A 17525-nucleotide genomic window follows, 5' to 3' on the forward strand; every position below is an offset into this window, starting at 1 on the left:
GTCTTCACTCTCTCCATGCCTTGATAGGCTGTCTTGAGCGTTTGCCATGCTTCATGTGATGTTGTAGCTGCTGCTATCCTTGGGAATATACTCTGGTCCACTCCTTGATACAACAAGACAATGGCCTTTGCATCCTTCTTCCTATTGAGCTTCAACTGATCCTTCTCTCCCTGAGTTAATGCATTGAACTCAGTTTCATCTGCTGGTTCCTCAAACCCATATTCTACTAGTTCCCATATATCTTGAGCGATGAACAAAGCTCTCATGTTTATAGACCAGTAGTCATAGTTCTTCCCATTAAAGTGTGGGAGCTGGGTGTTGAACATACCCATGCTTGTGCTTGCCATTCCTTGCATCTTGAACTATGGTTTTAAATCCTTGACTGTGATTTTTTTTAAAACTGACTGTCTTCAGCAATAACAAGAGAAATGCTTTTGGGGAATACCTGAATCCTTCGCTGTCTGAGTCTTCTGTCTGCCTGAGAAGTTTTGACTGCTGCAACCACACCTTCCTTCAGCTTCTTTGAGTCTTCAAAGAGCCTGAACTAGCTCTGATACCACTGTTGGATATTTTTCAATGGGAGAAAATACCAAAAACCAAATAAAATTCACCACAGAGACAATGCTCTGTTTACTCTGTCCAGGATCTTTTGACAGGGATCCTCTTAAAACCAAAATGACTCACAAGACAGCATTACACAGTCACAAAGCATTTCCATTAATTAAAAACAAACATTCTGTTACATATTTCTTCCTCTGTTCAAAGAGGGAATCACAAAAGCTCTGCTGCACTCACAGATTTTCCACTGCTGTGGATTTTACAAAACAGCTCTGTGTTCTTCAATGGCAGAAATCAAAATATTACAGTTCCATTTCTATAACGCACTGCTGTGCAATTACAAAATAAAAAAACGCTCTCATGCGTAGCCACTCCACTCACTACATTTAAAAAAAAAAAAACATATATACTACTACAGCACGTAGGCTTGTTTTTAACATATGACAACATATACAAAAAATTATAAAAAAATCGTATGTCATATGGGACAATGCCCATAACCAAAATTAAAAGCATGCCCATAACAACATTAAATACGTGCCCATAACAATATTGAAGCCTCCACCAAAGAAAATACGACGGGCATTAAAAAGCCATGACTTTTCTTACATGGCGGTCAAACCATAGTCTTCCACTCCACGCAAAATTAAATTGACTTGACGCGGACGGGCTGCAACTTCGGAGATCGACGGTGGAGTACACAGAACCAGATCGGACGATGGAGAGGATATCGGAAGGCACTTAACTGCTGAGCTTTACCTCCCGATGGGTCAAAGTTGCCTACGTCAGGCAAGAGCCACGTGCCAGCACCAAATTGCATCGGAGCAGATAGTACGGAAACAGCTTTTCGTTTGATAGCGGTGCGATATGCCCTGGCCGGTTTGTGGTTTCATGCTGGCGGTTTTGGGCTGCGTACGTAGGGCGTTGAAATTACATTTTCAACACTACATCGAAACTTTTCCAACCAAAGCCCTATCCATATATTACACGCCATTATTAAGGCGATGACAGAAGACAACCCATAAGCTTGTTGTACCACGGCTCTGTAATTCTCGAGATGCTCTGAATCTCTCTTCCACATGAAGATATCGATGAACGGGCTGTAACTGCGGTATCTCCGCCAAGGACGCTCTTATTCGCTGCCTCCTTCGAACAGAGGAAGAATGTGCGGGAACCCAAATCCTTGACCTTATCACCTGGATTTAAACCTGCCAACAAAACTGACAGCCCATTAACAACGGTTCGCATATCAAACACGACAACCTAGATTCCAGCTGTATCTAAAATTCAACGTAGTTTTGCAGGACTAAAACAAATTAAGGTACTTACAGTTGATGCAGAATTGTGAATAATGGAGTCCAAAGGAAGCGGGATCATTGCTGAGAAGTGGCTTACGTCCTTCCTTGGCATAGAGAACAAGGGTGGCTTTAATCGCATCCTCCACCGTGGCATCTTTGGAGAGTAATTCACGCAGGGGACCAAGGCTCCTTGCAACTGTCACGTTCACCAGCAACTTATTAGCGCCTAATGCCTCATCATTCACTCGGTTATTCGTCCAAGCCGTGCGTTTCCACTGATCCCGATTGAGAAGCTCAGGCTGTGTCTTTGGCCTTCTCATTGTCACACTCGTATTGTTCTTCAATTTCGATGATGCCTCCCAGTCCCAAGTCTTTTGGGTTTGTGAAGAGCGCCCATGGTAGGTGGGGGACCTACGGAAGCTTTTTTCATTTTCGAGATTGGAATTTCGAGGTACTGGTCTTCGAGCTGTTGCAGAGCTGCTCATGTGGCCATGTGTAGGCACTGATCCATTTCTTGGATTCGGCCTGCTCCCTGACGTCTTCGCCGCCCTTTTCTCCATGTGACCTTTTATTATAACTCCAGAAGACAACGTCTGACTTCACCTCAATCTCCTGTATCTGTAATACTGAGCCTTCAAAAATGTTAGACGTGGGACTGGGTGAAGCAGAAGAACCCAAGACACGACTTCATAGCCGCAGAAAAAATAATGGCAAGCCCCGGTGCTTGTGCTCAGCGTATTGGCTGCAACAGACGCCCATATATCAATCAAAATCTCTGCAAGAGATTCTAATCCAAATCAGAAATTAGTGATACCATATGCCACTAACCCCTTTTTCTGAAACAGTAGTAGTCATCATTACAGCTTGTTGCCACAAATTTAGACAGAGCAAGTCAGGCCGCAGGGAAGCTTCAGCAAATAACTTGGTACTGGTACTACTCTGAGCCATGTATTAATAGGATGGAATGAGCCTATGGGTATGACAACTTGCAATCCTCCTTGTCATTCACTTGGCCTTTTCTCAAAACAACAAAATATCTTCTTCTGCCATCGACTGTCGACCCACTTGAACGAATTGTGAATGAAGAAGGGCGTGGGGAACTAAATACATGTTGATGCTATAAAGGGCCCGCTCTCCAACTCTGGAGACCCACCAAGTGGCGGGAGGTTGAGTAGAAGGGTGAAGGAAAGTGGCGACACCCACCCACGTTGTGAGTGATGGAGAATATAATACAACAAATGCCCACAGGGCGGCCTTGCTTCCACCACACATCAATTGAAATCTCGGCAAGAGATTCTAATCCAAATCATAAATTATACATGCAAAAGATTTTTGATAACACGCAGGGCATCGCTGACCCCTTTTTGAAACGGCATTATCCATCATTGGCAGAAACTTAAAGAGACCAAGCCAGGCTGCAAAGAAGGGTCAGCAGAAAACTTGGTACTACTCTGAGCCATGTATTAATAGGGTGGAATGAGCCCATGGGTATGACAACTTAATCCTCCTTGTCATTCACTTGGCCTTTTTTCAAAACAAAAAATATATCTTCTTCTGCCATCGACCCACTTGAAGGAATTGGGAATGAAGTATCATGGCCCGGAGACCCACCAAGTGGCCAGAGGTTGTGAGTGATGGAGAATATAAAACGAACGGTCGCACCAACCAGAGTCGGCAACTTCCTGTTTTCAAATTCCAAATCTACCTTATCGCTTCAATTTAACCTCAAAATCTTCACTGGAACCTTCTGAAATTTCAACAACTATGATATGGCATGAAATATTCATATACTCAAATTGGTTTAACATTCTATTACTGCGGTAGAATTTAATTTAATTATATTTTGAATTCTTGTAAACGATAATGAATTTAATTGCTTACCTTTGTTCCTGAGGTGATGTCTTTAAAATTTAAAATATTTCTCAAATCCATTTGTTGAGATAAGAATAACGTCGTATCCCCTCGACGCTGTCAAGGTAATCTAGAAAACCCAATCTACATTTCAGATCTGCCCTTCTATGCTGTTCATATGACGGCCAGATAACCACACCAAATTCTTCAAAAAAATAGAAAAAATATTTCACTTGAAGGAATTCGTTTGTTAAATAACTGGGGGCAGTCATGGCTAGTGAAGGTAGAAGCTCATTTTTGGAAATTTTTGTAATGATTCGTTGTGATTTAAATTTATATTTAGCGGTGAAGGCATTATCCAGTGGAATTATTGGAGCGTGCGGGAAGGTCCTTTACTTTGGATGTTTTGTTTATGTATAGTATTATCACATGGATAAATTATATTTCCATCTTAATTGGGGAATTTCCCAAGTCATTCCCAGTGGAAACCTAATTCTTGTTTGATTCTATGATTCAGGAAAACAGAGCGACCGCCTCCGCCTGCAAACAGACAAACATAGCGTTAAAGGATTATGAATGATTATTTAATCTACAAGTTGTTGTAAAATGTTTAACAAATGACTTGAAACGCTAAAAATAAAAATCCAAATGACTTTACAGCTCAAAAATAAAACTGTAACATCACGAAGGTTTGAACTTGAACGCAAGTGTTGGCATGGTTATCATGGTTGCACAGTTTTGATATTTTACTTTTGCATTTGTCAATTAAGAAATAAATATATTCTTCACACCCATTTTGATTTATGCTAATCTTATTTTGGCATTTCTCAAAGGATTATATGATATATTTTAATTTTTTAAATTAGAAATGCGGAGAATGTTTATATTATGTTATTAATATTAATATTAATAATATATTATTTATATTTTTAATAATTATTATATATTATTTATTAATTTAGTTATGTTAATAATAATTATAATCTCAAATGAAATATTAAATTGTTGTATGAGATTCTTTGTTTATAAAATAAAGATGTAGGGATGTATAATTTCATTGTTAAAGTTTATAGAGTCGTACAAACTCTACTCTATTTCATCTATTTCACCTCTCGATAATAAACTAGCCTAGATCCATCTTAACTCAGGATTGCACTTCAAAAGATTTGATCCCTCTTGGAATGTGATAGATCAGAAGTTAAGATGGATCTAAGTTGGTTTAATTATTAATTTTATTTTTTTATCTCACTTTTGGATTATAAACTAGCTTAGATCCATCTTAACTCAAGATCGCACCTTAGGAGATTTGATGCAGTTTGATAGATCTGAAGTTAAGATGGATCTAGACTCATTTAATTATTTATTTTATTTTCAATAAAATAAAATTATAAAATATTTTGATTGTGAAATGAGAGATGGTTTTTGAGCATGTGATATTGATGAGGCATGGTATGTTATGGTTAATAATATCCATGGTAAAGTAAGCTGAGTATCCATGATTAAAAATCTTGTTTTTTTTTCCCGAAGGTGGCAAAACCTATCAAACTCAGGTGTCAAACCAACAGTGAGGACAACCATCTCTGCTGCTATCCGCGAATGTCGATTTGACTCATCACCCTTATCAAGGAAAACCACGCCACCTGTAATAACCCGCTGGTGGTCCGTAAGGGAGTAGGCTTTCACTCCTGCCAGATGCCTCTGGGTCTTGGGCCATTAACCTGTTTTCTTACGTCCGAGGAAGATGAGCTCTTAGCCAAGCAGAAGCAGTTTTACGGCATACTCCAGGGCGAATTAAAAATCTTGTTATATTGGAAGTATTATTTTGATTGTGAAATATAAGATAATTTTTTTACAAAGTAAATTTTTTTAATAAAAATCACATAAAATAATTTTTTAACCATCTACTAATACCTTTGCCATTCTATTTGCATCTTAATTAAAAAAAAATCCATCACGGGAAAGTTTCCCAAGTCATACCAGCGGAAACCTAATTCTTGATGCTATGATTCAGGAAAATAGACCGACTGCCTAAAAACAGACCGTTAAAGGATTATGAATGATTATTCAGTCTACAAATAGTTGTAAAATGTGTCACCAAATGACTTAAAACGCTAAAAATAAAAATCCAAACAACTTTACAACTAAAAAATAAAACCGTAACACCACGAAAGTTTGAACCTGAACGCAACTGTTGCCTTGGTTATCATGGTTGTTTTGATATTTTACTTGTGCATTTGTCAATTAAGAAATAAATATATCTTTCACACCAATTTGGATTTACGAATCTACATTATAGTATGCCAATCTTATTTTGGTATTTATCAAAGGATTATTTGATATATTCTAATTATTTAACTTAGAAATGCTGAGAATGTTTATATTATGTTATTAATATCAATAATAATAATGTATTATTTATATCTTTAATAATAATTATATGTTATTTGTTAATTTGGTTAGGTTAATAATGGTTATAATCTCAAGTGAAATGCTAAATTGTAGTATGAGATTTTTTGTTTATAAGATAAAGATGTAGTTTTATTGTTAAAGTCCATAGCTGTGTATAAATTATATTCTATTTCACTTCTGGATTATAAACTAGCCTAGATCCATCTTAATTCAGGATTGCACCTCAAGAGATTTGATCCCTCTCGGAGCTTGATAGATCCCAAGTTAAGATGGATCTATGGTGGTTTAATTATTAATTTTATTTTTTTATCTCACTTTTGGATTATAAACCAGCCCAGATCCATCTTAATTCGGATCGCACCTCAAGAGATTTGATCCCTCTCGGAGCTTGATAGATATGAAGTTAACCTGGATCTAGGCTGATTTATTTTATTTCATTTTTATTTTTTTTTGAGATTTCACTGAGTCAAAAATGATGAGCCATGGTACTGGCCTATGGTATGGTATGATTAATAATATCCATTATTAAAAATGGATATATTGTAAGTGTTAAGTTTTTATGTGCTTAATATTATTGAAATTTAAATATGGTAACAAAATTATTGTTTTAATTTATATGGTAAAATGGATATTAATTTATAGCTACTATTTATATCTTATTTTAATGTGATCTAGAGTGTAGATAGATGTCAAAAGTTATTATAATATTTTTTCTTTTAAATTTAATAAAAAAATGTTCAAAATAAATTCAAAATAAAATATTTATAAAATATTTTGATTGTGAAATGAGAGAGGTTTTTGGGCATGTCCTATTATGGAGCCATGGTATTGTAACAAAACCTATTTAAAAGTTAATAATATCTATGACAAAGTGATATTGTAGATTTATTGTAGGTATTCAAGTTTTTATGTGCTTATTATTTAAATTTAAATTTGCTTTCAAAATCATTATTCTAATTTATAAGGTAAAATGGATCTTAAGATATATATATATATATATATATATATATATATATATATATATATCGAGAGAGAGAGAGAGAATTACTTTGCTTAATCGTAATTAAATTACTAAAAACAAAATTACAATGTAACAAATTGATTTTTTTTATATTTTATTTTTGTTAATGTTAACCAACTTGTAAATGTTTACCAATCCTTTACATATTATAAATTGTAATATTAATATAACTTCTATATATCAAGCCAACATGTAAAAATGTTTGCACTTTTCTTACGTTACACCTACACATCACCCCATACTCGCGCCTCTTAGTGCAATGATTATTCAAAAACTTTTACCTACAATGCTATATATAGTATAATAGTATAAAATATAGAAATTTCTCATTTCCCACCCTGGTTTTCAATTTCACCTTATTTCTCCAAAATAGATAAATGCCCTTTCCCATATCCATACATTCAACAACTGGAAAATAAATTTTGCTGAAAACACAAATTCTGGAAATATTACAGAACGCTGAAAATGCAGAAATAAATATCAGCACATACAAACAGCCATTCAACACATTTAAACACAGTGATTTCTTGTCAAGGTGACCCTGGAAAAACCCCCTACAGCTCTTAGGGAAAACCAGTTCGAAAGCTCCTTCTTATTTCTGGAAAATGCTTTTTACAGTGAGAGAAATATTCTGCAAAAAATCAGCAAGCAAAATTTTACAACTTATCTCGTTTTCCGTGCCTCGCAGCCAACTGGAAAAAACTTGCAAACAACAAAACAGAACAACAATAAATGTTGTATGGCCTCCTCAATTTTTGTGCCCAAATTTCAGCCTTAAAATGCTGCTGTACGGACTGCCTAGAAAAGTGTGCAAGCTGCCATAAACGCTGCTTTACGGTTTTTCTCGATTTCTGTGCAGAAAAACAGCAGTACAACTATACGAATTTCTACCTAGAAAAGCGTGCCAAGGTACAACCACTTGCTGTACGACTTCCCTTGAAAAATGTTCCAACAAACTTTAGATTTTCTGCTCCTCGATTTCTGTGCTAACTTGTTGTACGGCCTTTCTAGAAAATCGTGCCCAAAATCTGCCTTTCACTGTGTGCTAACTCAGCTGTACGGACTTGCTGAAACGCTGCCTTGGAATGTGTGCCAAGCTGCTGCCTCCTTCTCCTCACTGTCCAAAAATCTCCCTTGCTCTCTTGCTCTCCTTCTCTCAATCTGCTCATGAAAGAATTAATGACCTTTTCCTCCTTTTCCTTCTTTAATCTAACCCTAAGTGACTTTTGGGGAATCCCTAAGTCCAATGGCTGAAATAGATTGAGATCTAGGGCTGAGATTAAATGCTCATTTAAATCTCACTTTCTATTTTTTAATTCACCCCACTTTAATAAAGACCCACTTTGTCATTTATGTCCAAAGTCAATTTTCCTTTCTAATTTTTACATTGACTTTATTAAAGTCACTTTAAAATTAGACTTTAGTAACTTTATCACTTAAAGTCACTTTTAAAGTAGAATTGACTTTATAAAAATTATAAAGTCACTTAAGGAGAAAAATTAAATTCTTTTGGACACTTTTCCCTAGGCCAAAGATCAAAGCCTTAGGGAACCACCTGTCCTCCAGTACGAAATTTCAACATAAAGTATGTATTTAATACATTAATATATTTCTTCTATAAACATATATTAAATATATGCCTATTGATGTATATTTATTAATGTGATTGTGATGGCTTTGCCGTAAAATCAGCTGGCTTCGGCCGTATTTCTGACTGGCTTCGGCCATATTGTAATCTGGCTTCGGCCGTATTCTGACTGGCTTCGGCCATATTGTATTCTGAGGGCTTCGGCCATATATAAGGATTTCTCTCTGAAAAAAAAAATAGAGGAGGACCATATATTGTTATTAAAAATATTTCTATTAAGGGTTAATTTATGGAGGAATGATTATTATCCACTCCATCTTAGTTCAATTACTAGAAGTGTGTTAGGCCCCTATACTACTAGTGTAACCCCTTATTGTTACTAGTATAACCCACTTCTTATATTGATGTACCCATGTAGTGTCCATATTGTTACTATTGTGCCCCATAGAAGCCCACTATTGTTATTATTGTGGCTTTATATTATTATTGTTAGGTCGGTTGGATTATATTGTGACTCCTTAGACTCCTATATATAGAAAGGAGGTTTTGTCATTTGATTCATCCAAGAATTGTTCATTTATGTAATGTAAAGGAGGTTGCCCCCTTGAAGAGGCTGAATTCTAAGGCGTTGATATATCTTTTCTATCTTTTCTTGAGCTGGTTTCATAACAAAGTGACATGTTGATCTCTTTGTGAAATACTAAATGAGGATGTTGTGCTTTTGAAAGAAGAATTGGAGCAACTCAAACACAATTTAAAGATTCTCAAAGGGGTTGAGTCCCTAGATCAAATTCTCAAAATTCAAAGATTTCCTCTCATCAAAATAGGTCTTGATTGTCAAGAAGGTTGTGATTCATAAAGTTATTTCAAACAAATAAAGATCATTCTAAGAAGCTTGATCAAATATTCATTGCATCCAACAATAACTCATTTCAAGATCCTAAGAAAGTGAAGAATTAACCCAAGCATATTCATTTAACATTTCTATTTATCCTCATAATGTTGTCAATTATTAACACTGTACACATAGGTCACAAAAGAGAAGGAACAAGAACAAAATTATTCAACCTTCCATGACAGAAAACCTTCACAAAGGATCCACAAGTAGCAACAGAGCAAGAGTAAAAAATCAATAAGGGGATGAGGCTCTTTCAAGGAAAAACTTTAGAATAAATGTCACATCAAGACCTTGATCTTATGCTGCCAGGAATCAAAATAAGTTCTTTGGTTATTGTTTTTCATATGCAAAATTTGGCCATAAAGCATAGGATTATAGAACCTATGATGTTATCAGGTATAGAGGATATGATCAAGTACCCAAGCTTAGGAAAATGAATCAAATAAGAAATGAATCATATTAGTTATTTTTTCTAATGGGAAAGCCCAATATTGAATGTCATGTATGTCAAAATAAAGGACACACAACACGTGATGGTAGGCTCACCTTGAGATGGCATAAGAGAGAATGAATTTCTATTAACCCAAGAATGAGCACTATGGGATGAAGAATGAAATATAAATAACCAAGGTTAGATTTGACCCCTCAAATATAAACCTTTTGTGAAAGCGTATTCAAAATTATAATTATTTGAATTAAGACTTGAAGACACAGTATTATGTAGGAAGGATGTAGGAAAGTAGTTATTGGTACGAGGGAAACAACATGAGAATGGGAGGAAGATTTATCTAAGTAAGTCTTTTTACAAATATGGAAGCATATTGAAAACAAGATATTCACACAAGAGGAAGTATGCTCTTAGGCAGATATTTCAAAGATCAAGTCCACACGTAAGTTCAAAAATAGTTGTAAAGTGTTTGTATACACTTAAAGATGAAGAGCCTATGGAGAAAGGAAGCATGGTCTCAGGATCCTTGCCATCAAACTTCCTCATATCAATTTTTCTTGATTTTAAAAGCTCGATCTCGAAACTACTGTAGCTCTGTACTTTTGAATCTTTAAGTTCTGAAATTGCAACTTGCAGTAACCCTCTATGTCCTCTTTCTAATGCCAATAGTTTTATCGAATTTAGATTCTCCAAGAAAGAGCTATGCAAAATCTCCCAAGATGACCTGATTATAGGCCTTTTCAGAAGAGCGAACTTGTATGAAGTGCCACGTGTCACTGCTTTGACCTTCGGATCTAAAAAATATACATAGGAAACCACAGTTTGTCCTCTTTTTGTAACTTCTTACGAAATTTCTATCTGATTCTCAAAACAAAAGTTATGATTATTTTCCCCAGGTCACCTGTTTGGAATATAATTCGGGGGTCTTCAAAAAGGCCAACTTCCTCAGATCATATCTTCGTAAATATAGCGCGAAAAGCTCTGAAATTTGGACCCGAGCTTCAGAATGATTGCAAGCCAAATGGGTTTTTTTTTAGCGTCTAAAACGTCGCAGAAAAAGCGTTATAGCGCAAATGCCACGATGACCTGTTTGGAGAAGCGAAACCCTAGAATCCAAAGCTTTGATACCAAATGTTATGAAACCAGCTCACAAAAAGATAGAAAAGAGAGATAAACGCCTTAGAATTTAGCCTCTTCGAAGGGGAAACCTCCTTTACATTACACAAATGAACAATTCTTCGATGATACAAATGACAAGACCTCCTTTCTATATATAGGAGTCTAAGAGGTCATAATATAATCAGAGCTGACATACCAATAATAATGTAAGGGCACAATAATAACAATAGTGGGCTTCTATGGGGCACAATAGTAACAATATGGGGACTACATGGGTACAGCAATATAATAATGGGGTTGTGCTAATAACAATAACGGGTTACACTAGTAGTATAGGGGCCTAACAGGGAGACTTCATTTAAAACTCAATCAGGTTCGCAGGAAAGTTTAGTAACAGTTGGAGAGCATTGGTAGGAACTTACAAATGAATAGCTTATGCATAAAGAAATCATGGTATCATGTGGAGATTCCATTTATAACAAGATTAGGACTATAGGAAGGCTCACGAATAGTCATGGAGCATTGGTATGCAACTATGTTCCCTTCCATTGATGTCAAAGAAGGAGCGAATGTATATATTAATAAGGAAGACACTAAAGAAACAAAAGGTCAAAGCGAATATTGAAGGAGAGAAAGAAAAAAGAATCTTCACAACTAGTCAGGGGAAGTTTGGTCCATTGCCTTTAGTGACCATTAAAGTTTGGTGATGTTGCAATCAATCTTAGTTGGGGAGACAATTTCATATAATGGTTTTATAGATGGAAAAAAGTGTCATTGATGTCAAAGGAAATTCCTAAGTCTATGGGAGTGTCATTCATGAATCAAAGGAAGTGGTATGCAAGCTGGATATCTTGCATGCACTCATCAAGTGAAGTCAAACATGTTTGAATTTTATTGACTTTTTCGTCAAATTTATGATGTACTAATGAGACTATTAATGGTATGATTGGATAATCCTTTATGATACCTTTCTAATGTTATAACACACTTGGAAAAACTCCTCCCACATGAGAAGTTATGACTGTTTAAAGTTGGCAGCTGGAATGAGAACAAAAAACACTAAATTTATGTAAAGTCACCAAATTTGTTAAAGATCACACATGTTGAGGGTGGATCCATACACTGGAAAATCAACCAACATATTTGAGTGTGTAAAATTTTGCATTGTTTAACGTATTTAAATAGCACGCACCCTTTAATTAATCTTACGATTGTTAAAAAAATGAATGATGGATGATGAGTAGAGATGCACGACATTTAACATACCCCAATAGGCTAATGAGATGTTGACACATGGTGGGCATCTAGTTGGTGTATAAGTGGCACATCCAACTAGCAGTACTAAGAAATGTGGTGTCCCATCATAGGTTTGCATGGCAGTGTAGGATGACATGGCATCCCACCACGTGGCATGCCAACAAGGCTCTCTTGATCAACCGATAAGAGTAAATCTTGATGACACATGTCACACTCAAAATAAGCCACATGGTGAGTATGATTTCATGATGACATCAACAAATGAACATCCAATAACTCTTAGCTTGAGGGTTTTATGGCCTGGTTCTATGAGTTGGCTAATTCCTTGAATCAAAGACCACATTGTGTATATATTATGGCACAAGTTGTGGTTCAAGGGAATCGATTGTGAATTAAGAGTATAACATGAGAGCCTCATCCTTGTGGCTAGTTTACAATGATTTTGTTTAACTAGTTGTAGGGTTGAAACCTTAGAGTATGTTGAGGGCATAATGTTTTATTAGCTTGAAATGGTGATTGTGATATTGTTCCAGCTCAGATGATTGGCTTCATGCTATGATGTGGATATGGTTCAAATTTGGATAGTCCCAAAGGCATAATTTTTTACGAGCTCAACACTCTGACTGTGATATTATTCTGGCTCATTAGCTTAGGTTCTCTGACATAAGGCTATGATTTGGAATGTGGTGAGGGCACAATAATTGATTAGCTAAGGCGTTGTAATGTATGGTTCTGATTTGGAAAATGTCAAGGGAATAATAGTTGATTAGATTGACAATGTGGTTGTGATATTGTTCTAGCTCATTGGCTCAACACTGCGATGTGGATATGATTCTAACGATGTGACTATGATATTGTGGCATGAATATGGTTCTAGACTGGGTGTGTTGAAGGCACAACTTATGATTGGATTGATGTAATGATTGTATGTTGTGATATGGATATAATTCTGAATCGGAGAATGCCAGAGGCACAATTTCTTATTGGCTCAGACATTGTGATATATTCATCTAATTAGGAATGTGTTAAGGACACAATTGTGGATTGGCCCAGACATTGTGACATATGGTTTTGATTCGGAATGTGTTGAGGCAACAATAGTTGATTAGATTGATGTTGTCACTGTGATATTGTTTTGTGTAACGAACAAAGTTCATATACTTAGAGGAATGATCTGATACCAATGCAACGAACAGAATCCATATACATAGCATAATATCTTCAAAATACTTTGAAGAAAACAATATTCATTGTAGGACAAGTAATTGTATATTGAATATTATATTAAATAATTAATATGAGATGATTACAATGAGGGTGAGGGCCTGCTTAGATACCCTGGGTAGGTACCTCTTCACCAATGGTTATGTCCTTAGGGACACACTTTTTCATTAACTATTTACTAATTAATCATTATTTATTGTTATTGTTGTTTTACATTATTTGTATTATTATATATATATATATATATATATATATATATATATATATATATATATATATATATATATATATTCATAACAATGTCTCCCTCTTCAAAAATCTTTGTCCTCAAAGCTTACTGATGAAAGGTCTTGATCTCCTTCCCCATTTCAAATATCTTCTCACCTTTGAACTTTCATCTTCGTTGATACAATAATATATGATGCTCTGAGTGATAAACAAAATTTACAGACTGAGAACAGATCAAACCATCCTAGATTAATCTTCAGTGGAACTTTATAGTGAGTGGAAATTTGTTGTGAATTGTTATCATAGGATTGGATTATGAAAATTTCAATATTCCTTGGAACATAAATTTGTTGCTTTAATTCTAAATGGTTTAAATATGTAGTTTGAATTAGTTATCTTCTCTTTCGATTCAAATGTCGATGAGTTCTTTTGGTTGTTCTTTCCCTTATCAGGTGTGTGTCAATTCCATCATTTACTTTCCGTACTATTGTTATTGATTTGACTATGGAATCATTACTATGAATTTCCATTGTTTGAACTGCAACATCTGAATATGTTTTAACTTTTGTTGGTTTCTCGTCTTCTTGAGTTATGATATTGACTATATCGGTATTTGTTCCTTTATCTTCAGCTTGTACTGTTATGAATGGAGACTTCAATACTTCTTCTTGATTAAGTTCTATTTTTTTATTTAGTGACTTCTTGTCACTTTTAAGCTTCTTTATCTATATAAGAAGGTTTTGGTAATGATTCCTTAGACGTAAAATCTCTTCGCTTCCTGAATTGTTGACTTTATTCTTAATATCCTCATCATCTTTTAAACTTTGGATTTATTCTAATAATGTTTGATTAAGTTTCTTTAAATGTAAATTTTCCACTTCTTGTTTTGATAAGTGCTTCTTGAGTTCCTTCTTTATGGCCTTATCTTTCTTGACTTGTTCGAGTAGTTTTTCATTGTGTTCCATGAGGCGTGAAATTTCCTTGTCTTTACTTGAGATTACTTCTTCAAGATCTTTTTGTTTCTTCGGTATAGTTTTTATTATTATCTTGAAACATTAATTCCGAAATATCCTTAAAGTCTTATGATGAAGGATTTATCAGTTTTGACTTCATTGTCACATCCTAGAAGGTGGTCATCTTTCTCTTGTAAGGAAACATCAAAATCTTTTTTTCTAAGTTTAACATGAACATACCCAATTCTTTTAACCATTGTTGACCCAAAATGATGTCAATTTTTGGGTTAAACATAGTTACGACACATAATTGAGAGGTGCATTCATAGTGGCCAATTATTACTTGGAAGTCATTAATTTCATACTCTTTTTTGTCAAATATATTTGTTCTTTCTCTTATGCTTGACTCTGGAATTAATAGTTGATTTGCTAGATTAACATTGATATAATTTTCCTTGTCACTTGTGTTGATAGCAATATTAATCGCCTCCCCTTGGGTATTCCCTTTTAATGTAATGAATCTACAATCTGCAATTAAAAGACCTTTTTAGGAAAATTTTCCTTCTTTTACCTCTAATTTAGACTTCATTTTTTAAAATTAAATTAAATTAAATTTATTAACCCTCTTTACTTTTATAAAAACTACTCTTTTCCTCCACAATAATACCTTCCTCCTTTTTTTTTTTCCTTCAAAAATACCTCATGTTACTTTTTTTATAAATAACTCTTTCCTTTTACAATAATACCCCTTTGTAGATATATATAAATATATATTTTTAATAATTTTATAACTTAAGCTTTCTATAAAACTAACTTTTATAGGTTAAACTTTATAATATGTTCCATTAATTTTACTTAAATATAAGGTTTATAACTTTTACCTTGTCATTTTAAAACTATCTCAAAATGTTACTTGACTAGTCACAGCCCTTGGGGAGATGAGCAAATGGATATGAACATTACGATATCGTACGGAAAGTATACGTGGCAGAATAGCCAACAACGACAACAACTATGTCTAAGGCAGCATGAGATTCTAGTGGTCGTAATAGGTGGAGGTGTTTATAAATGGTGTCTACTGCTGGAGATAAGCTATGGTGCAGGTGGAAAGTTGTGGCGACATGGTGGTTGCGGCTACCAAGTGCTCACGGTGGAAGTTGTTGTATCCGACAGCTGGATTATATAGCATGGCAGCACCAAAGGATGCAGTGGTTGTTGTGAGATGGTGGCAGTGGAAAAGGAATACAAAATGATTTGTATGTGTGGCTTTCGAGTAGCGACAATGATGCAACTAGGGTTTATCGAATGGTGGAAAAAGACTATTGCGTGGAGCAGGGAACCTATGTCATTTGTTGGTCGTGTTGCATATGGGCAAGCGTGGCAGTGTTCATGAATGAAGCGGTGGGATGAATCAATGGAATGGGATGGCGTGACCACTAATGGCATGGGGTTGCGACTGCTTGGGATGGATCCTTCCACAGTGCTGGCAGTAGTGTAGGGCTACCGATAGTTAGGCTGACCACATGTGAATTGCGAATGAGGTTTAGATGAGGACAGGTAAGCTCCTTCTCTTTTATTTTATATATATAATTTTTTATTTATTTTTAATATAATTTTCTTTTTATTTGATTTTTTTGTGAATTATTATTTTTTTATATAACTTTTTTTCAATTGTTTTTACTATTGTTTTATTTTTATTTTTCTATTTTTTCTTATATATATCCCTTTCTTATTAGTTTTTTTTTTTTTTTTTTATTTAATTATTTTATATATACTCTCTTTCTCTTTTTTTTAAAGCTCTTTTTTTCTATTTATTTTCAATCTTGTGTTTTTTCTTAGCTCCTTTCTTTTTCTTTTATTTATTTACTTCTTTTAATTTTAATGGCCAAAGATCTCGTGAAACGGGGAAACTCCAAATATGGTGTAGCAAATGCTTCAATTGTGATGAAAACAAGGTTGACAAAGAGTTGATGGCCAAAATCCTCGATCTGCCAATGTGGCTCTGATACCAATGTAACGAAAAAAGTTCATATACTCAAAGGAATGCTCTGATACCAATGTAATGAACAAAGTTCGTATACGCAATAGAAAATATTTAGAATACTTCGAAGGCAACAACATTCATAGTAGGACAAGTAATTGTATATTAAATATTATATTAAATAATTGATATGAGATGATTACAACGATGGTGAGGGTCTGCTTATATACCCTAGGCAGGTACCTCTTCACCAATAGTTATGTCCTTAAGGACATACCTTTTCATTAACTATTTACTAATTAATCATGATTTATTATTATTATTATTGTATTACATTATATATATATATATATATATATATATATATATATATATATATATATATATATATATAACATTTTGGGTTGACATCATGATTGTGAAATTGTTCTCACTCATTGGTTCAACATAATGACGTTGATACAACTCTAAATTGGAATGTGTCGAGGGTACAAATTTTGATTGGCTTAGATGTTGTGACACAGGCATTTTGACTAGCTCAACGTTGTGATATGGATATTGTTCTAAGTATGTCTCAACCTTGATGATGTGGATAGTTAGTGCACATTGACAAATAGAATTGATGATCCTTTCTTGCATGTGGTATGTTCTAGCACAATTGGTTGGTACATGGTTTGACTTTTGTGAGGTCA

At 34.7% G+C, this 17525-nt stretch overlaps 1 protein-coding gene across 1 annotated transcript; it reads right to left on the reverse strand.

Moving 5' to 3' along the window:
* Positions 1-713: 713 nt before the first annotated feature.
* LOC149198959 (uncharacterized) lies at positions 714-3435 on the reverse strand. The gene is made up of 2 exons (XM_089399336.1): positions 1888-3435; positions 714-1766 (listed from the first exon to the last, which is right to left on the reverse strand). Exons 1-2 carry the CDS (start codon positions 2414-2416, stop codon positions 1555-1557), a joined length of 741 nt encoding a protein of 246 aa, XP_089255462.1. The 5' UTR covers positions 2417-3435; the 3' UTR covers positions 714-1554.
* Between the last annotated feature and the right edge of the window lie 14090 nt (positions 3436-17525).

This window comes from Pinus tabuliformis, chromosome 2_1 (assembly GCF_031772625.1).
Source record: "Pinus tabuliformis cultivar Carrire ecotype Pingquan chromosome 2_1, CPIR1, whole genome shotgun sequence".
In the NCBI taxonomy this organism is placed as follows: domain Eukaryota; kingdom Viridiplantae; phylum Streptophyta; class Pinopsida; order Pinales; family Pinaceae; genus Pinus; species Pinus tabuliformis.

Coding starts and splice junctions, on each gene's coding strand:
- LOC149198959 (XM_089399336.1), bottom strand. CDS start 2,416: ATGGAGAAAAGGGCGGCGAAGACGTCAGGGAGCAGGCCGAATCCAAGA. Junction 1,767..1,887: donor TTCACAATTCTGCATCAACT/GTAAGTACCTTA, acceptor TTTTGTTGGCAG/GTTTAAATCCAGGTGATAAG.